The 24,516-nt window shown below is 41.3% G+C and overlaps 1 protein-coding gene across 1 annotated transcript; it reads right to left on the bottom strand.

Annotated features, from left to right (window-relative positions):
* Positions 1-933: 933 nt before the first annotated feature.
* PLCXD2 (phosphatidylinositol specific phospholipase C X domain containing 2) lies at positions 934-24,282 on the bottom strand. The gene is made up of 4 exons (XM_048933456.1): positions 24,017-24,282; positions 10,368-10,828; positions 9,091-9,332; positions 934-6,814 (listed from the first exon to the last, which is right to left on the bottom strand). The coding sequence occupies exons 1-4, from the start codon at positions 24,156-24,158 to the stop codon at positions 6,652-6,654; spliced, it is 1,008 nt and encodes a 335-aa protein (XP_048789413.1). The 5' UTR covers positions 24,159-24,282; the 3' UTR covers positions 934-6,651.
* Between the last annotated feature and the right edge of the window lie 234 nt (positions 24,283-24,516).

Here is a 24,516-nt window from a genome sequence, read left to right as displayed (position 1 = left end):
GACAGGTTATTAAACTGGAGTCTCTGCTAATCTTGTCTGGCTCGTAACAGCATACTGCAAAGTGTCAGACTATAGGTAGGAACAGCAGTGATTAGGCCCTGTACTGTGATACCTACCTCTAGGACTTCAGGATCCACAAACATAGTACTTACCAGATACCAGGCAACCGTCCAAAGAAAAGGGAATTGGTGTCACCCACACCCTCCTCCCTCCATTCTTGAAACAAGCAAGCTGAAAGCAACCATCAAGAAGAGTCCTATTGATCCTACTGGGTTACCAGTATCCAACATTCACACAGGCTTCGGGAATCATTTTTCACTTTCTAATACAACATTACTATGGAGCTTCATCATCTGTGTACAGCAATAGATGCTGCACAAAGGCATCTACCTGCCTTTCATAATAAAACTTGACCCATGTAATAGCATATTTTCACCTGTTTGTTCAGGCAGAGATGCACCCATCCGCACATACAGGTGCAAGCATACAGTTTCCTAATCTATTTGCACTACTTTGACAAACACCCAGCACAGTCTGAAACCAAGCACACTATCTAGGCCTGCTGCCTAAGGAGCATGAGTGCAGCAAGATCTGGCACCTCAAAAAAATCTTGAGCTTAACAGATCTAGACTAGGTATTAGAAATTCTTTACTGTGCGGGTAGTGACACTGGAACAGGTTGCCCAGTGAGGCTGTGAATACCTCCTCCCTGGAAGCATTCAAGGCCAGGCTGGATGTGGCTTTGAGCAATCTGGTCTAGTGGGAGATGTCCCTGCCTATAGCATGGGGGCTGGAACTAGGTGATCTTGAAGGGCCCTGCTAACACAAACTATTCTATGATTGTCTCAGTGACACCATTCTGAATTAGAAAAAAGGAAACAAGCCTAATCAATGCAAGTGGCAGAATGCAGTTTTCATTTACCAGTCAACAGCACAGAAGACACAGTGGGATTATCTCACATGACATTTTTATTTTCAGGATTAAAAACCCCAATGATATAGATGCAGAATAAAGCAGAAACACAGATGTCAACCCAAGTTTATCTGCAGTTCAAGTGAGGCATCCTGGTATCACAAGACTGAATTGCACAGACTCAAAGCATGAATGGCCAAAAAAAAGAAGAGAAATTGCACAAAATATAAATTGCAAGTAATTCTTCTTCACCTGGCCTCCTTCGCCCCTCCCATTAAGGGTACAAACAAAAAATTTCAATTACAAAATACATTTGACACTGAGCAAAGTTGAAGAGTCAAAATTACTTTGATATGAATGTACTTTTCCTAAGAATTGAGAATACATTACAGCTGAATTTGAGATAGACAGTAAATTATCACAGGTCTACAAAGCATAACAGCAGCACTGTATCACTGAGCATCACAATATGTAAATATCTGTAATATAATTATATAATATAAAATATAATTTGATTCAGCACACAATTACACTGTCAGTGCTATTCCAGGCCTTACAATTAAGAGCTACAGCTTGTTTACAAGATTAAAGACTTGTAGAAAAAGAAAATGTTTACATGAACATACTTCAGTGAGACTCACATTCAGAGGACCTGACTTTAAAATGTAAAACAGACTGGCTTAACAATCTAACCCAAAGTGCTAGGAAGATTATCATTTATCTACTTAGCATTAAGTAGAATGCTGCATTCTTACCCACATACACATTGTTAGCACAAAATCTACTCACTCTCCAGTTTATGCTTGAGTTCTTCTACCAGCTCAAGTCAAAACAGATCTACTGCACTTACACTAGTGAGAGCAGGTGCAGCATTTCACTACTGCAGGATAGCTTTTCAAACCTGTATTCAAATAAAGCTAACTGGAGTTTTCAACTGAGAAATATTTGTGTGTTTAAACAAAATGCATGGATGTCCATTTCTCTTGGTCCAATCACAGACTTCTTAAAAACCAAGAGCTCTTATTTGTAAACTAACTAGTAAATGGAGGCCAGTTCAAATATAGTGAACTCCTACCATAGTGCCTTCTGTCAGCAAACTGAATTGGGACCCTTAGAAAGATCAGCACCCAGTAGGTTTCCACTACTTTTGTCAGTGTATGCTCTGGCTATCAGACAGCAGAAGAACTTCCATTATACACCTAGAAGAGCAAGAAATCATCTTCTCTGCTAAAAGGACTACATCATGATATAGTATGAAGTTTGAATACAGTTTTGGGTTAGTTCTGGTGTTCACACTGAACCATTCTCCTGCATTCAAAGCAGTCACCACAAATTACATTTCATCCCAAGAAGTGGTCCTCGAGTTTTAAGGATGGGTAACAATATACTTAAGTCCACCTGAAAGTCTTAATGAAAGTGCACATGGACTCTAATAAATATTTCATATTCAAGTAATCATCAAGTCTCACAGGCTCTGTCAACTGACTTCCATATTTAATGTAGTATAAAACAGAATCACCACAATATTTGAAACAAATACAAAATGAGAACTGCTAATTATACAGTGAACTCTGTATACATGCACTCTGACATGTGAGACAGGTACACAAGGAAAATATTTCCAAGGCTTAACCAGATCAGAACAACAGATAAGTACCTTGGCAGACACCCTAGTTTGAGCCGAAGTCCCTGGTCTAAAAACTTCATTACAGCATGAGTGCCTCCTGACTATCATCAACATATTAACTCAGTACCAACACAGTAGAAAACAGGTGTCAGGAGCAGATGATCCCATTCTTCTCAGTCTTCCCTAAAATGTCAGTTCAGTAGAAATGCTGATTACAAAGAGGCTGATTATCAAAGATTCTCAATCTGACATGTGTCACTGACCACTGCACCCCTAAAACATCCCTCATCAGCACCACCTCCAGCAGTGATTTTCACCATCACAGCAAAGCACCTGCAAGAAACCTGTGTTTTCAAATAAAAAAGCAACAAAAAAAGCAAACAAAGAACTACAACTCAGCTCAGCTTCCCCTCACCAAACAACAACAACAAAAAAAAAACAAGCTAAGTGACTGATAGTCTGAAAATCAAGTTAGTTACAACTCCTAGCTTTCACTTACAAACATATGGTAGGACACTACAACTCCCATGTTCCTGATAGTCTTCTCTCTGCTGCTCCCCACCAGGATGTGCACAGAGGTCTGTGAGCCTCAGGTGTGCCTGAGGGCTGCACATGGCAGCACTGAGCACGGGCACACTATCAGTGTGCTCAGCATTCAGCATATGCACACAAGGAAGAGAAGTGACAGCAATGAAACAGCAAATAAAGTAAACAGTCTACAATAACATACCATATAAATAATTACTCAAGAACACACATTTCAAGTATTTTGCCTCAAGCAGCTATTACTATATGGACTTCTTATCTCCCACATCTACAAAATGACCAAGTACTCAATTACCCACGGAGAGTTTTCGACTGTAACTGTTTAAAAGTGAATTCTACTGCTTTGAGAAGATCCAAGTAAAGCTATGAGCATGCTCAACAGATGCAGGTCCACATCAACCACACAGGTCCCTTAACCTTCTCCTGCACTAATGCCAATCTTTATTTCCCTTAAGGTCACACATGGCCTTGCTGCCTGCTTGCTGATCCACACCTGACCCAGCTGCAGCCCACTGAGAGCAAGACTCAGCTGAGCTTCTCAGTAGGAGCAGTGCCCACCAGCACTCACCAGACCTGCTCCCCACCGCTGCCACAAACCTGACTAAGCACTGTCACACCTTATGTGTGGGATGCAGATGCAGCCCACTGCCTTACTTTCCTCGTCCTCATTTCCTTGCCAGGTCACCTCTTCCTTGTCATTTCTATACTGCTGGAAAAATAAGAGTCCACAACTCAAAGCCCAAGTTGGAGAGCAGCTCATTATCACAGTGTGTGAGGGTATCTGGATATGCTGTGGGGCAAAGAGAAATAAGCCCATTACATGAGCAGCTTTGCTATGGGATATGATGTGTAACAGGAGAAAGGCAGTTCTTGCTGCTTAGAACAGTTTGGAATTACCCTAAGATCAGTTCTAAACATCAGTACTGTCCAGAGCATCTCCAAGAGATGTCCTGTAGCAGGCCATTGTAGCTGCCAGTCACCAGCTTCTTCCAGAGGAAGTCAACTTTCTTCACAGAGGCAGAACATCAAGCACTGCTTTAGAACACCACAAGCCTCTTTAAGATGAGTTTCTCCTCCTACTTTATAATTAATCTTAAAGCTATTTTCCACTTCTTGTCTCTCTGTTAACACTCTTAACACCTTGCACTCTTCTGCTCCATTTCAAGGGGCTAGAGCCAACAGCAAAGTGAAAAAAACAAGCTTGTATTCAAAAATACTTAACCAAAACCCTGAGTTGCAATCATTGTATCTCTATTTAAATAAATAGAACAGAAAGACCAACAACACAGCCATTACTCTGTACACACAATATAAATATTAGGTAAGCCTGAATAAATCTCTTTTGAGGTAGATATATACAGTATAAAACATACTAAAGGTCAAATGCAAACATCATACCTATTTCACCTTCTCATCTTGTCTTCTGGCTCTGTAGAGAACATTGCAAACATTTTATTTCTGCCTCATCAGCACCTAATCTAAGTTTTTCTGCTCTAAGATAATCTGTAGCTAGAAGACCACTGGAACAGAATCTGTACATTTAATACTATTACGGAGTTTTGGCCTTGGCCATGCCAGAAGTACATCAACAAAACTCTACTGAAAAAACAGGAATTTTAAATAACTCTGAAAACAAATGATACCAATCAGAACAAGTCCTAAAAGTTTAACCAACAAGATAACAGATATAGAAATCTGCTGCTGTAGCTGTCAAACAAAATTTTAAACTAGAAAGTTGAGCTTCATTTCCCTGAGACTGCTTTATTTACTTGGCCCTGCCTCCCTAAAGCTCAACAGAAAAAAGACTGAAAGACAGAACCTCCCCAGCCCCCAAGGAAAAAAGATTCAACTTAATTCAGTTTAGAAGAAATGCAAAGAACTCAAACAAAAAACCATGCGACAAGTAGATAAGATAAATCAGACCACAGCCTGCTCAGAACTTGGCCAAGGTTCACATGGAAGGCTTGCAAACCTTTAGATAAAGTCCTGAGGTCAGAGTTGTGACAAACAAAATGGTTTGGGATTTTTCTGTGCTGTCACATCACAGTGGCAGACACAGAATAAGATAAATAATAAATCCAGAGACATTTTTCTTTTGAATAGAATACCCATAAAGATGATTCATTCTCTTATGAATAGATTAATACAAGTTAATAATCACTGAATAATTAATGCACCAACAGCTGGTTTAGGAAGACAACCAAGTAGTATCTGCTCACCAGTCATTTGTGTTATTTTTTAAACCAAGATAAACAGATCACAGGGCCACTGTTGGCTCATCAATTACGTGCTCAGAAATATCAATGTGATGTCTTTGGCTCAAGCACACAGTCATGTTTGTTGTGCATCAACAAAAATGACTGACTACACTCAGCACTGATGCCTGCTAGCCCTTGTGAGTACATCTTACTTTGTCACAAGTGGGTAAAGGCAAGGAAATTCCTTCCACACAGCTGTGGGAGTTCTGACTGCAAGCATAGCATTTGAGTCCAGTTTTGGAATTCACCGTAACACTGTAAAACTCAGATCCAGTACTCAGATCTCAGTTTTGAGCAGTCTCTATAAGTACTGTTTTGAATACCACACAATTCCCAGTTAGCCAGCCTCCTTCCATAGGTCCTTTCATAGAAGGACTATCTGGGTGAGAGACTTTTGCCACAAAACTGGGTGAATAAAAAAAAAAAAGTGACGAGCAAATCAAAGAAAGGTCACTGTTTTCTCTTCTGTTTAACTGTCTCACAACAAGAATTCAGAATTGAGAGTTACAATACTGATAATTTAAGGACTTGAATACTCTCCAAATTAGTGTCAAAAGACAGATATATTAAAACATGGCCACAGTAAAGAACTGAAGTAAAAATATTTACTTTAGTTTGGAATTTAGAAAGAGAGTTTGGACAGCAAAGAGGCAGTATGTGCCATGTCTTCGCATCTGGGGGCCAAAGAATACTGAAGATATTAGGAGTGTGGCAACTGTTTCTCCCTGAACAACAGGGGTATCAGTTGTTTTATTTCTCCCCTCCCCAGTTAAGTCAGAGGTAGTGTCTAAAACAGCGTGATGAATACAAGAGCAGCATCCAGTGAGATCAGCTATGCCTGATGTGGCCAAAAACAAAAGAGTGTTGGCCGTAATAGTAAAACTGCTACAAAGAGATCAACAATGATTCCTGATTTGACTCTTTGAGTTGAACAAAAAAATAGGACACTGTGAGACACAGTGAGTCTACTCACCAAGGAGATATGTACAGTAACTGGGTACATCGACTTCAGAGGCCAGCCTCTTGTTGGCAGGCAGACAACACTGTGTGCTGCAGCAGATGTGTGCATAACTTAGTCAAACATGTAACCAGAAAAAGATATGCAGCAGCATTCAGCTGGTACTCTGTGTTCCACTCAGATCCACAGAGCCCTAGGAGAAAAGAACCTTCTGTATACAATTTAATTTTTAAACCACATTTCCTCTAGAAAACTTTGTTTTAAATTAAATGATTACAGTAGGTTTCACTTAAAAAAAGTTTAGCATAGTTGAAAGATCTTCACTGATAAGCACAAGTGGGACACAGCATTCAGGATTTACTTGAAGAATCATCCTCTTCTAGAAGGAGGTCATTTAATGCAATAACTGTAGCAGCAAAATCAACCAGCTCCACAAAGTCAGATGTAATTATGTTAACACCCATAACACCCGGTTTCTGTGCTTTCACCCAATTCAAAATCATGGGCAGGTTCCTAGACAAAAGAGAAAGAAAGAAAATTAAACATTTAAGATATTCTCCTCTACAGGTATTCTGCTTATTTCAAAGAGAGCATGCTGCTTGCTAATTATGTTCTCGTCTGTGATCAGGTCCCAGTTGCCATCAAAAAATGCAACCAGAGTGAAAAGAAAACTGCTTAACATAGCAAGGAGTTGCGAGCTGCCAAACGGGAACATTGGTCAGTCAAACCCAACTAACAGGTACACAAAATGAAACCTGGAAAAAAAGAAATCAATTTTCACCTACAAGATTGTGCTTCAGGATAAAATGCTGCATTAGATTGGTTTTCATCCTGGCTCAGTTTTGAGCAAGTACATGTTGAACTAAAATCTTCACATCTCAGATTGGCACAGAACAAAGCTCCATCTGGCACAAGAAGTCTTTGTGCCCACCTCCCCCTTAGGGCAGGCAGGAAAGACAGTTGTGGGCAGCACATGTGGCACTTCTACCAAACACCTTACATTCGCTCAGAGCAATGGCAGGAGGGAAACCCAAGTTGGATCCAGCCCTCAGCACTGTGAGGTCTCAGCATCCCACCATACACTGCTGTAACTAGAGAACGGCAAGGTGTGCCAGGAATTGTTTCAGCTCTCAGTGGGAAGAAGTTTCAGTCATTTCTTGTGCAGACTCCTGACTTGCTGTCTGTCCAAGTTCTTTTGAAGTTCGGTATGCAAGTCTCAGTTTTCAGCACAGAGGAAAATAACTAAATGCATTAGAATTAATTTGTGCCACAGAATGCATATATTCAATGAGAAGATAGCAGACACAGATTGGCTAACAGGACAGGGAGGAAAAAAACCCATGAAGATCTTCCACAGCTCTTGCTCCAGAAAAAGAAACTTGTCAAGAAAAAGAGGGAGAAGTAGAAGTGCTGTTCATACCAAGAGGAGACAAACTTTAGTCAGCTGAGTGTGAAGACTGTACATTTCTCCTCTAACAGGAACTCAGAATGCTTAAATATTCATGCTCAGGGCAGAATTTCCATACAAGAAAGCAGACATAACTGCAGAGACAGATTTGTTCCTGCAGATCAGCTAGCGTGTGTAAATGTACAGGAGCAATCATGTTTTAGCAAACAGTGGCCTCTGTTCTAGGTTTTCACAGTTCCAACAGGTAAATACTAATGATGGGATGGGACAGAAGGAAGCTGAGCAGGGTTTACAGCCTCTCAGTGGCTAAAAATCCAGGCCTGTACCAGAAATTACTTGAAACAAAGCTACTTGTTTATTCCATTTCTCTTATTATTCTTTACTAGTTTGAAAACTGAAATTCAGCATCATCTTGCTAACTTTAACGACAAGAGTACATAAAGTATACACTATAGAGGTATAAGTTACATCTGTGCTCCCTGTTAAGCATCCCTACCAACCATACACATTTACATTTATGCAACTTGTGGCATTAAGCACCAGTCCTAAAGCACCTGAGCACCATCTAGTGTTTGACGTTGATCACACATCAGGAAAGGCAAAGAGCAAGCCCAAAGAGGATACCCAACTACATTCTCAGACACGTTTTGCATTTAATGATCTCTTACCTAATGCCCCTAAACTTACACAATTTACACTTCACCTGGAATTTCTACATTTCTATACGCAACTTCTGTGATTGCTGAACTACAGCACTTGCTCTTTTTAGAAAGGCTTTTAAAGAAAAATGTTACATTGACTTTTGATTCAAAATTATACTTACTATAAGATGACTAATGATTCCCTCAAAAAGTAAACACAAGCCAGCTGCTATAGACGTGCACATGTTTATCTCACTGGTTAACAATAAGAACAGTTGTGGAGATCATCACAGTGAGAGTCACAGAGCCCATTAAGGCAGTTGTGCCTAACTACACAAGTTAATTAAGAATTTTAAAATGTTATAGCCAGACAATCTCTCAGTGACATCAAAACAGACAAACAATAAGCCAGGAGACTGAGTTCTACCAGGACTGTTAGAATTTTGGTGATTTTTGGCAAACGAGCCCATGTTTCATGAGATTACACTCCAAGAGCTCCAATTACCAGAAAACACACAATATCCACCCCATTACTTCTCTACTCTCAATAATTATTGATTTTTAATGACTGCAAGTATCTCAACCCAGCAATGAAGTAGGACAATGAAGTAGGACTGCATGCTTCCTAAAAGGTCAGTCAGCAAGTCTTACTTTTAGGCAAACATTACAGTTTCTTGCTTTCTCAGTGCCATTTCAACACAAAACACTTCAAGAACTGAGAAATGAAGACATGTCCTTACCTATGAACAAGTGTGTTCTTTAGACCACGGACCAGATGTCGTGCGATAGTTTTTACTCGAGGAGTGAGAATTGCTTGAGAAACATGAAAAGTCCCATAACGACTTCGTTCCTCAAGAGTGGTCTCCAGGAACTGTAAGAGCTTGTGCACATTGGTTGTATTAGCCCACGGTGCTGGCATTTTATTCCCTGGCCATAGAAAGGAAAATTCTCGATACAATGGGTAGTGGTAGAAAATAAGAACCTAACAGAAACAAGAAAAAGGAGATGATAGTTATTAACTACTCTGTTTAGAAATAGGATGGAGTACTGGCTTATGCATTACTCCTGGAGGTAGCAAAGCAGTGAGAAAGCAAAGAAATTACTCCTGAGTCATGGCTGTCAATAAATTTACTAACATAGATGTGAGGACAGGATTGCTTCAGGCTTTAAGGGTCATCAATTTAAAAAAAATGAAAGAATGGCCAGAAGTATAGTGAGATGTCAATTCTAAGCAGTCTGCTTAAAAAGCACTTCAGAGCACTGTCAGAATATAACCAGTGAAGTTAAGATTTTAGCTATCTTGACACCTCCTACGCTTCTGTTAAATGGCTGAAACACACTGGGCTATCCAGCATTTTAATAACATTCAGTGAGAGGAGAGTGAAATGCCGTTGAAGACAATCTCATTTTCAGCAAAACCTCCTCTGAATCAGAAATTCAGCATTTTACGCCTTGTAAGATGGTTCTTTGTAAGAGGGTAGTACAAAGAACGGCCCAGGTTGGAAGGGACCTCAAGGATCATGAATCTCCAACCCCCCTGCCACAGGCAGGGCACTAATAGTACCAGTTCAGAAGAAATCCTCAAAATCTCATTTAACTTGTAGTTTAAGAATTAAGCGCAGTCACTGAAATCCTGTTCTCTCGGTCTGTCTCTCTCTGTGGGCAAGAGGGATTTAGTCCTGCCACCATAAATGTGAACGGCTGTAAAGGAGCTAGAAGTTCCATAGCTTCCCTTAGTCATGATGGACCATACATACTTTACATACACCAAAATGACATTTTATCATATCCTCAATAGAAGTTAGCATAACATGCTCTCTCAGAAGAGAACAACATTAGTAAGGAACACAATCCTGAGAATACTGTCTCATCTAATTATTTAATGAGTCCCCAGCAAGCTTATATTAGCTATCAGCAGTGTCCCTAGGCCAATACCTCAGAGTAAATTCTACCCAGCTTATCTAAGTCTGAATCTTTTGAGTGTGGAAAAAAAAATTATGGATCATCCTTCCCCCACCTGATGCTTCTTTTCCCACATGTACTGTAACGTCACATATTCTACACACTCAACACAACAAAGTTTGGATCCAAATGCCGAGCGAATCCTATTGATCAAGAAGAAGTGATGGCTGTCATCCATGGCATAGAAGTGATTGAAATCCAAGAAGATGACTTCTTTGGGGTGTTGCTCAAGAAAGGTATTAATCTCCATTAGTCCATCCCATACTTTGATGCCAAACAATCCATGTATGAAGTAAATCTCCTGTCCTATTTCCCCAGGCTTGGAAGATACACGGAGATCAAAATAGCGGATTCCACCTTCCAATTGCTCTTTGAAAGTCAGATTTTGAGTTACTGACCATTTCTTCATTATCTTTTTAACCAAAGAAATTCTGGCCAAGCGTTTGATGGCAGTGGCTTGGTCTGGTCCCACAGGAGATTTCTCATCCACCCAGTAGCTGAAAGAATCATGTGATCCTACAAAATAAAGCCAAGAATAATTAGTTTTCCAAGAACTTGAACTCTCCTCAGCACACACAGCCTTGTGAAATAAAAAAGGCCATACGTGCATAGCAGGGCCAGAAAAGAGTTGCACTCAACTCTTTCAGACAATCCTTTTATACTTCATCTTCCCTTTTTTCCCCTCAACTGTACAGGCATAAGGAAAAACTTTTTCAGAGGGCGGTCAGACACTGGAATAGCCTGCCCAGGGAGGTGGTGGAGCTGCTGTTCCTGGCAGTGTTCAAGAGGTGTCTGGATGAAGAGCTAAAACATATGGGTTAGAGGCTTGTGATAGCAATGGTAATGAGAGGATGGTTGGACTAGATGACCTTGTAGGTCTTTTCCAACCTTGTGGTTCTATGACCCTATGAAAGTACAGAAAGTAGAGTTTGAGCTGTGTTCTTGTGCGAATATCAAAGCACTACAAAAATTATAACCACAAGGAAAATACCAGTGGTAAAGGAAACTTCCATCCTAACTCCTTTCTCCATCTATAAGCTGTCAAGCAACCTCCAAAGATCTCCTAGAGTCTGATGGATCACTGGTTTAAGGTGGGACACCAATTTCACTGAAAGAAAGAAGTCACAGATTTAATTTTCATTCTACCTCATAAATTCAATCATGATGTATTTCAAAGTTTCTAAAACAGATATTTTCATTCATCTGATAGACAGAGGGATGTTAACATGCACATACTTCACTAGAATGCTTCACTTTAGCCCCAAAATGGTAAATATATGATCAGTAGTTTGGAGAGTGGCTTAAGACTGGCTGAACTCAGAGGTAAAACAATTAAGTTCAAGGTAACACTGATTAAGCCTGAGATTTTCTTTCAATCAAGCTGTAGTCTCATGTTAAACTGATGTTAGATACTGCTGAACAAACTCAGCTATTTCTCTTCAATCTAGCAGTGACTTCCTGTAGCCTCAAATACAAAAATACAGAATTAATCCAAAGGAAGACCCACAGTCAAAACTATCAGCACACGCTCCTTGAATGTAACATGCACCTTGGCAAAGAAATTGCAGCTACAGTGGGAATTTCTGCTTACTAGAAGAAGTACTCTGCAATCCAATACACATTTTAAAAAACCTCATAATAAACTCCAAAATAAAAGCTTGCAAGACAAAAGAAATATCCCTTGCTGAGTCAAGTCAGTGAAGAGCTATCATTGAACAGTGAAATCTCTTCCCTTGATACTGGGACAGTCAGAAGCTAAAGATGGGCAGATGCTGATCTAACACAGACAGAGGATTTCTAAGCATTTCCAACTATTTATAACAGTCACCTGCATTCTGGCCAATTAGCTGCAATTTCTCTTCAAAACTCCATCTAGAAAGTATTACAGAAGCTCTAAACATTTCTGCTTTCCTGTTTATTTTCAGGACAGAAGCTTTTCCACAGAGACAAACCCCACCTGCATCCTGCAAATCCAGAGCTGAAGTACAGGGAAGGCATCTTCAACCCCTGTTCACCATAAGCAGCTCTTCCTCCAGCTGTCTGAGGGCTGCCATACCTCACTGCCTGCATCTGCCTCTTCCATCACTGCATGGCCCAGTTTCACCTTCTCCTCACTCCTATGGCTTTATTTTTCCAGAACTTTCTTCTCTACCTCACTCTGCAATTCCTTAAAGAAATCCTAATGGAAATTTTAGATTAAGACAAGAGTTGAGTCTACAACCCCCCTTTATCCAAGCCTTGCGTACAAGCGCTCACCTGAAGGCTCATGCATTTCTTGCCATGCAAGGTCAGAGATGTAATTAAGATTATGATCTCAACTGGATTACCTTGTCAGGATTTTTTAATCCAGACGGAAGGAAAGATCAAGCAGTGGTACACAACAAGCTTAAATGTTCTTTTCTTTGCACAAACTTTAGTTTGAAAGTTCTGAAAAGGAAAGTTTTGTTTCCAGCTTTGTTTTGTCTATAAAAGAATATTTAAGTAATTCCTGATCAACTCCTCATCTATCCTTCCTGGTCTTTGCAAAAGCATGCCTCTTATGTGGCTTTCCCTTCAGTCGTGAGGAAGAACAAGTGACAAGTAACAAAAAGCTGTTTTTAAAAGCTGTCACAATAAACCACATCAAGAAGCAGCTGTCAGCTTGGGAGTGCTTCTTCCACCCCCAAATATGCAAACCAGAACAAATACAGCTTCACTAATACAGGACTAAACATCTAATGAAGACATTTCAGAAGGTGCTGTACAAAGCCTTGCTCATAAAGGAAGCTGCAATTCACAGACGCTGAAGTTTCACACACCTCATAAAGTACAATGAGTCTTTCAGTCCTCTATGATATTTGTAAAGCAGACTTCATCTGCACAGGGATTGTCTTCTGTCCTTTAGTAAGTCACTTGGTAATTTTATTTATTTATTTTTAAGTTCTCAGTTCATTTTAACTTCTTCCTTTAAGTCTCTGTTAGAATAAAGCCATCAGAAACATTTTCTGTTAATTATAACCAAGACTGTGCAAAGAAGTCTGTCCAGAGAAGTCACTTGCTGCTATGGCCTCTCACACAGTGACACTGATACATGACTTAGGAATGAACAGAATTACAATTTTATCTGGCATCAAATATATTGTTGTCAACATTGAAGGATTTGTCTACACAAATCCAAGCCAAGAAACAGTTTGTTTTCTTAAGTCTGATAATATATTTCACAGCTACAGAAGCTTCTTTCCATTGCAGATGGCCATATTTAAAGCACAGGGAGAGGTATAAAACAGCAATTTTCTCCTTGCAGTATTGCAGAACAACTTCTATTTAGAGCTGTAGAAAACAACAAAGAAGCTAAATGCACAGTGCAGCTTTTTCAACACATACTTTAAGAACTGGGCTCCTCCACAGGGCAGCTATTTAAGGAACTCGAACTGTGTGACATGCTTCTAGCTAGAGAAGATGCTTGAACATCCTGCATTCATCAACTGAAGAATCTCAGAAGTGAGACTTCTCATTTACAATGCAGTCAACACATAGCAGAATCAAGTAGAATGTGCACTAGAGAATCTGCAGAACAAGCTCTCTGTTTCATAGGAGGACTACCTCCCTTACAGTGCAGGGTAGTATCACCTGTACTGAGGACAGCAAGACACAGCAGGAGTGCAGCCACATTCCTCAGTGCCATTTACAGAAGGCCAGCCACCAAATGTGAGAAGCATCCAGGCCATGTCTGACTGCTTTTAGTTCAATAAGAAAAAAGTGAACCAAAAACCCAAAGCAACATTACTGGGGATGCTGGGACGAGAGCTAAGAGACAGGTGAGGATTCACATCATCCACCAAGCCCTTCTCTGATTTAAGATCACTGTGTTACATTCCCAGCTCAGCTACTGACCTTTAATATAGCTTAGCTGTGATGTTAAACTACATGCTAAGCTGATTGAATCATGATGTCAAATGAATCCCTTGCTCTCCTTTCTACACCTGAGCCCCATGGAAGAGCCAATCATTCTGCAGCAATGGCGTGAGCCAGGCTGGTTCCTGATTGAGCATTACATAATCACATACAGTATCAAGCAAAGGGAATGGCAGTCATTGACCAGAGCAAAAAAAAAAAAAAAAAAAAACCACCACAAAACCTCTCATTGCGGCAGAGTGCTGTGCATGAGAAACCCTCTTCAGTCTGTGGTTCCAACCAAGCAGTATGTATCTCTTCAAGTTACACAGACCCTTTTCTCAAGAAAGCGCACATCAGCAAAACATTTCAGACGATAGTCAAAATCTTAAATATAAATTACACGCTGTTACTGACTCAAATATTTTCCTTATACCTGCTGATTGTGAACACAGCAATCTCAGTCTGTGATTGAAAAGTGAGAAAGCACAGCAGAGCCAAGAAGCCAGTCCAGAATTGTCCTTTAGGGGAAGAGAGGCTAGATGCCCTATTCCAAATTACATCAAGGGCATGTTCTTGCACATGCTGCATACTGACATGATTCAAGAGGAATCACTGCATGTGACAATGGATAAGTGTTCAGATTGCAGCGTCTCAGGAAGGGTTGCAGTGACAAGTATCAATGCTGCACTCACACCTTCCAGAAACCAAAGGCATATCATACAGAAACAAGCTTAAGAAAGAGCCTGTATATTCAGAAGAAAAAAAAAAAAAAAGGAAATAACTTCTGGCAGCTCTCACAACACATTAAGAGATGATGGCTACTCTGCTTTAGTTTCATATCTTTCATCTCATAAAGATGGGAAGGTTCAAGTATTAAGAGGCATCTCAGACACCAAATTGCTAAAATGATGGATGGCCTTCTTAATTTTATCCTAGCAAGTGCAACTGTGGATTAATTTTCATTCCTATCTTTAAACTCCTTTTTATTCTCATTACACTAATTTCCCAAGTTAGTTGTATGTTAAATAGATCGCTACTCAATTCAATTTGTATGTTAAATAGATTGCATTCCAGTGTTCAGGGTGGCTTTTTTTTGCTGAAGTGTTTGCACTAATTGTTAGGAAGCAGCCTTTTATCAGCACATCTGTAGCAAAGTCTTAACTTTCCAGCATCTCTATTTGTCATGCTACCTGGTCACAGATAGCCTAATTAACCCACGGTGTAGCTCAAACAATGACATTAATCAACACGACGTTATTAAGCCTTCATTTCAACAATTACTGGTTGTATCTCTTTGCATGATCTTTTATTTCCACATCACTTTGTCTCCATGCACAGATGCAGTACAGGGAAAGGAATCAGCATCACCTTACAAACTCACGACTTGCAAATACACCTTCAAGGGATTTTTGAAATATGAGTATGGCACACAAAACACAGATCCTCCACAAAAGATCATACTATGTGCATGCTGCCAATTACTTGAAAACAAGACAAACTTTTTTGTTTTAATACAAGCAGTTGAATCAGTAGTTCCCCTGGTTGCAAGGCTGGGGACTAGCCAGATGCAGCAGGTAAAGAAACCTCCAAAAAGCTGGCTAGCCAAGAAACAATAATGAAAGCAAAAGGACAGGAGAGCACATAGTCATTGAATTTAACTGAATCAGAGTAATTTGTTTTGATGTCCACATTGAATAAATATTAATATGATGGAAAACATGATAGAAAACCCCTCATGTAATGTTAAAGATTCCTAAGAGGCAAGGTCAACATACTTGTACCAATCCATTAACGACATTAAAGGGTCATTTATGGGCAAAGAATCGCCCTAATTGTAGTTGATGCCAAGACTTCTTAGAGCAAGCTTTGCTCACTATACGAAGTGCATTCCCCATACATTACAAAGCACCACAGATGGCAGAGAAGCAAACATTACATAGCCAAGACACTTAAGACAGCAACCAAGTTCCAAAAAGACAGGATGCAAACGCTAGCAAATTAAAGCCCACAAGTGTTCTTCTAAACCAAATGTTCCACATGTGCCAGAATTGAGGGAAAATGGGATAAACACAAGTGCCTCACGGAGCCTAGAAGTCCTCAGGATTCAGGTCATTAACAATCCAGATTTTCTAATCAAAAGATTAACTTCTTAAAAGCTCTTCACTAATGAAAAACAAAGTAGATAGTTCATTTTCATTTGCCAAGCCAAAGGACAAGAGGCAGTAACAACAAGCATCCTATTGAAAGTTATTAACCTAAAACTACTTAGATAAACACATCAATATTTCAATACAATTCTGAAAGAATTCTTTGGGTATTATTAACACTGTTTCATTAGAGAAGAGAAAGAGCCTAGTAGAGATTAAATCCTCTTAGGAAAACTTCCTCTCCCTGTCAGAGGATTACCATGACTTCCCCCCTTTTGGGGTGGAAGGCAGTTAGGGAGGAACAAATGATGTAAGGAGAGAAAGAGAGAAGTCTGCATGAGTCTGTCACAAACACAATATCACATTACTCCGCTCTTCCTTCAACCAGGAAGAAATCAATTTGGATTGAATTAGCCATTTGGATGGAGTTCTCTGCATTAATTTTTGCACAAGTCAACCATGACTCCCCATTTATTTTATTATTTCCCCGTAGAGGGAAAGCAGGAAGTGGCAGCACCTCTCCAACATTTCAAAGCCTGGATGGATGCTCCTGCTCTGAAAAGAAAACCTTCAATTTAGGTTCTCCCATATCCCTTTTCTGTGACTAGTCAGAAATGTGCAGATCAAGAGCTCTCATCTTCCTTGTGAATTATTCATATTTTCATTATGCAGCCCTTTCAAAATCTTCTCGGGGCAGCAAGAAAGACTTCCCCATCATACTGAAGGGGAGAAACAAACATTAATATTGACACAGAAACTGTTTTTCTCTGTTAGTAAAACTTATCTTAAAAACCAGTTACGACTAGCTGCTATTAGAGATAGAAGACTAAGGTAATGAAGTCACTTATTTCTGAATGGACTAATCCTGAAAAGTCTGCATTTACAAATCACATCCAACACCATATTTAAGCAGGTATGTTCCACTAATGGTTACACCCTCATTGATTGGTAGAAGCCAATTAAACTAGAAAGGAAAATAAAGCTTGGTGAACCAAAACATTAATTTTACATTTTCTTCTCTTTGAGCTTTAACCCAACAGATGGCCATTTTAGCTGATTCAAAGGAGTACTACTTGGAAAAGAAAACGCAGATCCAAAAGCCACTGCTTTTCCTCACAGGAGGCATGTCCACATGGCACACAAGCTCAGGAACACAGCAACAAGATGACTGCAGCATTAGCAAGTTCAACCACTTGCCTCAGGGTTGAGGCATCAAAGATGATAAAACATCACATCTCGTAAGAAGCTCGTGGCCCATTTTCAGATGGCCAGGGCTGCCGCTTCATCTACTGTAAACACTTGAGTTTCAGCTTGGCCTCCTAAACACAAGGTGCCCACAGGACTTTCGCTAATCACTAAGGACAGCAAAAGTGGCTATGGCTGAAGAGATGGCAGTAGCCATGCAAGACCCCCCCAGCTCAGGCATCCCCAAAGGCACAGCACAGTCTGTCTGAAGCTCTGTTTTCCAGTGCTGATCATTTCGTAGGACTTGGATCAGCGAATTCAAAACCATTAGATTTCTCTGTCAGGGCTTCAGGGCAATCTTATCAGGTGGTGGAAACAGGGACACATTAACAAAAGCGTCTGCCACAGTCATACAGACATGCCCATGAACAAACTATGGAAATTTATTCAATTAAAAGTTACAAAGATAGTTAATTAAGAAATTGCATGTGGTAGGGAGAACTAAGCAGCTTCACTGAAGCAGTAACGGAGCAGCAGATGAACCTTATCTGTTTTAAGAGGCCAAGGACACACTTCTCCACGGATATCATTGAAAACAGGCAAAGACATTTCAACAATTAATTCTGCTTTCCAGTATAGTCCTATTTTAACCACGTTCAAGTGAAGGTTATTCTCTATGTTAACAAAATGCTTTTGTAAATTTGAAATTCAGCTCTAGCTAACTACAGCCCAGCATCCTACAAGCAATTCTCTAGCAGTTACTCAACCTGCTGCAGACAGGAACTGAGCCACATCTTAATTGCTCTGCATTGCTCTGAAATGACACCTTGGCTATGCTATCACATACATTCACAGGAAGTGCTAATATACCAGCTGGGATCCCTGAGCAGTGACAAAAAGGCTCTGTGCCCTGTCAGAAGCAATTACTACAGTGCTGCCCTATTTCTCTCCCGAGAGGCAGACTGCTCACAAACCCACTCCAGCAGCACACCCTGCCTGGCATTACCTACAGCGCTGTATGTACTCATATCTGAATAATCTAAATTTTTTTGTGTTTCAAATCAGTCTTAAACATATGAAGTGAAACACAGCTTTCCTGTCAATACTGAAAAACAAATCTTACAGTCTAGGACAAACAACACCGTGAATGGACTTTCATACCACAATTCAAAGAGAAGCATTTCTGGCAGGAACTAGCTCCTCCAAAAAAGTGTTTCCCCCCTATCACCACCACCTGAGAAATTTTCCATCAAGCTGTCTTGCTGAAGGCACTCACTCACCTTTGTATGAATAGGTATGGGCCAAAATTTGTCCTTCATTTATTCTAAGGGGAGGAGAGACAGAAGGAATGGAGGAACCAAAGCAGGAGACAAGAGGCATTTGGGTGGCATAGCTGGATTAAAAAGCAGCATCTACAATTATTCTTGATGCTCCTGCAAGAAAGGGCTTTCCTACTTTCTCATGTACAGGTAAATCCCTAACTAATTGATCATAAGTTTCTTCCATGAGGCAAAGAAAAACAGAATTGAGGGGGAAAAAAAAAAAAATCCTCTCAGCTAACCATCCGAAATTTGGAACCAATCCAGAGATACAGTCTGATGAAAAACTGCAAGTACACCTACCTCACGTATCACAGCTCTTGATTATTCAAAGACTGCATAAGCCATTCATGACTAAGGAAATGCGTTATCAGCAAAGCCAAAGGAAAACAGATTTGTCACTTTTTAACTCATCACATTCATATCCAGAATGTCTCCAAGAATGGGGCTTCCACCACATCTTTGGGCAACTTGTCCCAGTGCCTCACCACCCTTACTGTACAAAAAAAAATTCCATATATGCAATTTAAATCTCCCCTTTTAGTTTGAAACCATTTCCTCTTGTCCTGTCACAACAGACCATGCTAAAGAGTCTGTCCCCTTCTTCTTTAAACCTACCCCCTTTCCTTCGCTTTTGAAAACATATAGGTCAAGAAATGGGCAAGGAAAACACCAGGTGTCAGAGTTACATAGCTCCATAAAATAGCTCAAAACAAAATATCTTGAGATTAGACTAAATGCTATACAAATACAACACTTCGCATTACCCTGCTAAGGGTCACATTCACAATTCATGTTCAAGAGCTTATTTTAAACTCACATTCAAAGAGGATTAGTCCAGAGCATAATTAGGAAAAAAACCCTCAAGAGCTTCACATACAGTCATAATTTGTTAAAGATAGTATTTTTGACAAAATTAACTGTACGCAGTTTGATGACGTTTCGGTTATGTGACATTTTTCAATTTCCCACTGCAAGACTCCTTCCCTCAATCACACCACACAAAAACCTTCAGATGGCACTGAGCTGGCTTAGAACGTAGCCCCCAGCTTTTCAAGAAAAGCCCAAATATTAGAACTGATTGCACCCAAGCTTTTGAAGATTACTCCAACTTCTTCAAAGTTTCTCTCTATTTTGAGCACAGAATTCAATCAGCATGTAAGCACTAAATGAGTGCACCCAATAGAATACCCACCGTGAGCACTACTTGTTATCAGTCACTTCTCAGGATTGGGCAAATAAAGAATAATGACTTCCTCTCTCCTCAGGCAGCACGTTTCACAACACATTCAGAGAAACTGAATAGTTTTGGTTTAAAAAAAAAAAAAATCCCAGAGGTCACAGCTTCCTTTAAAGTCAGTGAAAACACGCAGCTCCAAAAGTTTGCGCCAGATAAAGAACTCTATGCTTCACACAAGAGAGTTACTTAAATGGTAACACTTGCAAAGCGAGAGACTGGTTTAAACCCAGTTTTGTTGGTTTTCTTTTTTGGGTGTATATTAGCAATTATTAATTTTGAATAGTCCCAACCTGCAATCTCTTAGAAATATACATGTATATTTATCTCTAAATGCTGCATGTCCAAAACCAATCATTTCAGGGTTTTGAATACTGGCTTTATTTAGAGCTAACACAAGTTCTCAGGCTTCAACTGCTTCAGCAGCACCCATAGCATTGCATCCCATCTTGCATACAACAAGAAATTGGGAGGAAGGAGGAGAAAAAAAATCCAAAAACCAGTTGATTCCATCATTCCAGTGGTGAAAGCAAACACCACAAGAGACAGACAAAAGCAAGCCATACCTGTCATACATGCATACATTACACACAGATCAAAATGTTTCTCATTTGAGCTGATGGCTACCTTTCAGATTTCTTGAAGATACCACAGGCTGTCATTGATATTCAGCATCTGTAAACAGACGTCCCAAAACCAAACTGTATTGTATAACCCTTTCCTTGCATACTGCCAGTAACATCACCCTGGCTCCTGTAAAGGTTGCTTCATCAACTAAAAAAATTCAAATCAGCAGAAAAATCACTGGACTATAATTATAAAAATCAGAAAATATAGTCCCAAAGCATCTACCCATTACACCTTCTTTTCTGCTCCTCGCTCTACTCACCAGTGCTGGGACCAGTGGTATTTAACATCTTCATAGGTGTTGTGGGATCAAGTGCACCCTCAGCAAGTTTGCAGACAACACCAAATTGAGTGGTGCAGTTGACACACTAGAGGGAAGGGATGTCATCCAGAGAGATCTCGACAGGCTCAAGAGGTGGACCCATGCCAACCTCATGAAGTTCAACATGGTCAAGTGCATGGCACTGCAGCTGGGTCAGGGCAATCCCAAACACAGATACAGGTTGGGCAGAGAATGGCTTGAGAACAGCTTTGAGGAGAAGTGGAAGTGGCAGTTGATGAAAGGCTCAACGTGAGCTGGCAATGCGTGCTTGCAGCCCAGAATGCCAACCGTATCCTGGCATCAAGAGAATTGTGACCAGCAGGTCAAGGGAGGTAATTCTGCCCCTCAACTCTACTCATGTGAGACTCCATTGGGAATACTGTGTCCAACAATATAAAACAAGACACAGAGCTTTTAGAATGAGTCCAGAGGAAGACCACAAAGATGATCAGAGGGCTGGAGCACCTCTCCTGGGAAGACAGACAAAGCTGGAGCTCTTCAGCCTGGAGAAGGCTCTGAGGAGATCTTATAGCAGCCTTCCAGTACCTGAAGGGTAGCTACTTCTAATAATGGCATGTAGTTGCAGGATAAGGGGAAGTGGTTTTAAACTGGAAAAGGAAGATTTAAATTAGATACTAGAAATTCTTTACTGTGAGGGCAGTGAGACACTGGAGCAGGTTGCCCAATGAGGCTGTAGATGCCTACTCCCTGGAGACTCTCAAGATTTGGCTTTGAGCAACGTGGTCTAGAGGGAGATGTCCCTGCCAATAGCAGGGAGGTTGGAACTAAATGATCTTAAGGTCCCACCCAATCCAAACCATTCTATGATTCTATTCATATGTTACCTGAAGTATATGCAGGAAAGAGATGGGAAGATGCAGTAAAGCCAAAATTTGTGCAGGTATTTTAAAAATACAAGCAACAACCAACACTACTCATTCTAAAAGCAGCATGTCATGACTGAAACAAGAATTCAATAGCCTAGCTCCTCCACTACAAACCTGAGGCATTACCACAGCCCATCACTTAACCTTTCAAAACCAAAGTTCTACATCCATAAAGACATTGTGATGTTCGCTTAAACTGAGAATGATTTCCTTGCTAGAAGTTTCAAAATCTGCAGCCAGCCAGAACAGCATTCAAACATTGAAACAGTGCAATTTCTGACCCCCTCTCATTGTTGAAACCAGCAAAGTTACAAAAAAAAAAAAACCCACAACCATGCATTTGCTACTGTTCAGTGGAGAAGAAAAAAGTGTCACGGTCTATTAAAACCGCATTTTGAATTGTTCCTTCCAACCTTCTACCCCAGGAAATACAGCAGTGGGTGTTGTAGTATCCATAGGAAGTGCACTTCCCCTTCTCTACATGCTTCAAATGCCATTTGGTCATCTCTGCTAGGGCAAAGAAAGTCCCTCTGTTTGTAAGGAAGCATCTCCCCATGCCTTCTACATGACATGTACCTAAAGGTTTTTGACAATCTAATGCACTATGGTGAAAATCAAGCTACTATCAGGAAGCCTACCAACAGCAACCAGAGGTCAGCATCAGAACCATCTGCTTACAGTAGTTACCCCTAAGATCTTCTCTCCTGGGATTTAAGAGCAATACTAGATTATTATTTTTTGTCATTTAGATTCAAATTCAACTGTGCTCACAAATAATTTCCAAGGTATCTTTTGTCTTACTCATTTGTCAGTTTATCTATCTAAAGTGAAAGCAATGATGCTTAACAACGTCTTAAACTTGGAGTCACGGGGAGCAACTAGGAGTTAATTACTAAACTCATCTGACAAAGAGGGAAGATCTTTTAAGTGGCATCTTCAGCAGTCTTTCTCCCACTCCTGCAACGGATGGAGTTCACATAAGCATTTACTCACAAGTTCTTGGACACCAAACCAAACTTGAACAGCACCTTTAAGAATTCCATCTTCCAAAATTTACGCTTAAATGAGAGTTTGAGCTGGAAAAAGTTGCTTTCTAGCATGCTACTCCTAATTAGCTTCTGAGGAGCAAAAGCAACAAGTCATAGTTCAGGGATTAACTGAAGGAAGGGCTATTTAGGGCTATCATCAGCATTAATACATTTAATCCTAAAATGGGCCATTCCATTCCAAACTGAAATTGCCTCGCACAGAAACAAGGCTTTAACTACCTGAAGGGAGGTTGTAGTGAGCTGGGTGTCAGCCTCTTATCTCATGTAACTAGTGATAGGACTAGAGGGAACGGCCTCAAGTTGTGCCAGAGGAGACTCGGGCTGAACATTAGGAAATACTTCTTCTCCAACCATGGGCAGGTGCTGGAACGGGCTGCAAGGAAGGTGGTGGAGTCACTGACCCTGGAGGTGCTAAAGAATGCTTAGATATTGCATTTAGAGACATGGTTTAGAGAGAACTATAGGCGATAGATGGATGGTTGGACTGGATGATCTTGTAGGCCTTTTCCATCCTTGGGGATTCTATGAGTCTCAACATAGGCCTTCTGCGTGCTTGTTATAGGTCAAGCTAACAAATACAATCCCAAGCACAGCAAATCCTAACAGGAGAACACACATCTCAACACCAGATTTAGTCCAAATACCTGAAATCCCAGCTACTCACTATAAGGGCACAGCAGATTGCTTTAAACTGACACATACTCAAGACGCTAGTCACCTTACTCAACAGGGCAAGCAATGAACAGAAAAGGAAGAACAACATCTCTATGTGTTCTACTACTATACAAGGCTGAATGGCTCAAAGCCAAACCCAGGATGACAATCCAGCAGGCCGGAAGGCCAACACCTACGGGAACACCCTGACCACTCTTCCCACGGCCCCAGCCACCCGGGAGGGAAGGTCAACCCTACCGCCTGCCCAGGCTGCCCACGGCCCAAGCGTTCACTTCAGGCCCTAGCTCGACCGACCCCCACCACCTCGGGGACGGCCCACAGGCCCTGGTAGCTCCGAAAACAGCAGCCAGCCTCCCGCCTCCTTCCCCGCCCCGTCTCACCTGGGATGGCCAGGTTGGAAAGCGGGTAGCTGCGCAGCGCCGCCGGCAAGGAGCCCATCCAGTCCGCGTTGCCGTCCGCCATGGCTCCCGCCGCCCGCTGCCGCCGCCTCCGGCCGCCCTCCTTACCGCCCAGCGGGCTCATCACCGCCCGGCGCCGCTGCCACCTCGCAGCCTGACGGCGCCGCCCGGCAGCCCCCGGCCCGGCCGGGCCGTGACGGTAAGGGGCGGCCGGGACGGGGGGCACAGCGGCCGCCCGCCGCCTTATGTAACAGGTGCGGGCCGGACGGCACGGCTCGCCATGGCACGGCCCACCGCCGTCACAGCCGCCTCGCGACCATTGGCCGTCCCGCCGGCTGCCCCGCCCCTGCCTACGGTGTGGCCGACAGAGCAGAAGCCTCGCCTCGAAACTCCGTGCGGCGGCGGCCCGGCGAGCTGCGGCTGGGGCAGAACGTGCGCGTGGCTGTAGCGAGAAGTCATAAGCGAAGCACAAACGCTGCCAC

The sequence above is a fragment of the Lagopus muta genome, chromosome 1, assembly GCF_023343835.1.
Source record: "Lagopus muta isolate bLagMut1 chromosome 1, bLagMut1 primary, whole genome shotgun sequence".
NCBI classification, from domain to species: domain Eukaryota; kingdom Metazoa; phylum Chordata; class Aves; order Galliformes; family Phasianidae; genus Lagopus; species Lagopus muta.
This window is presented reverse-complemented; position numbering and strand designations above follow the sequence as displayed.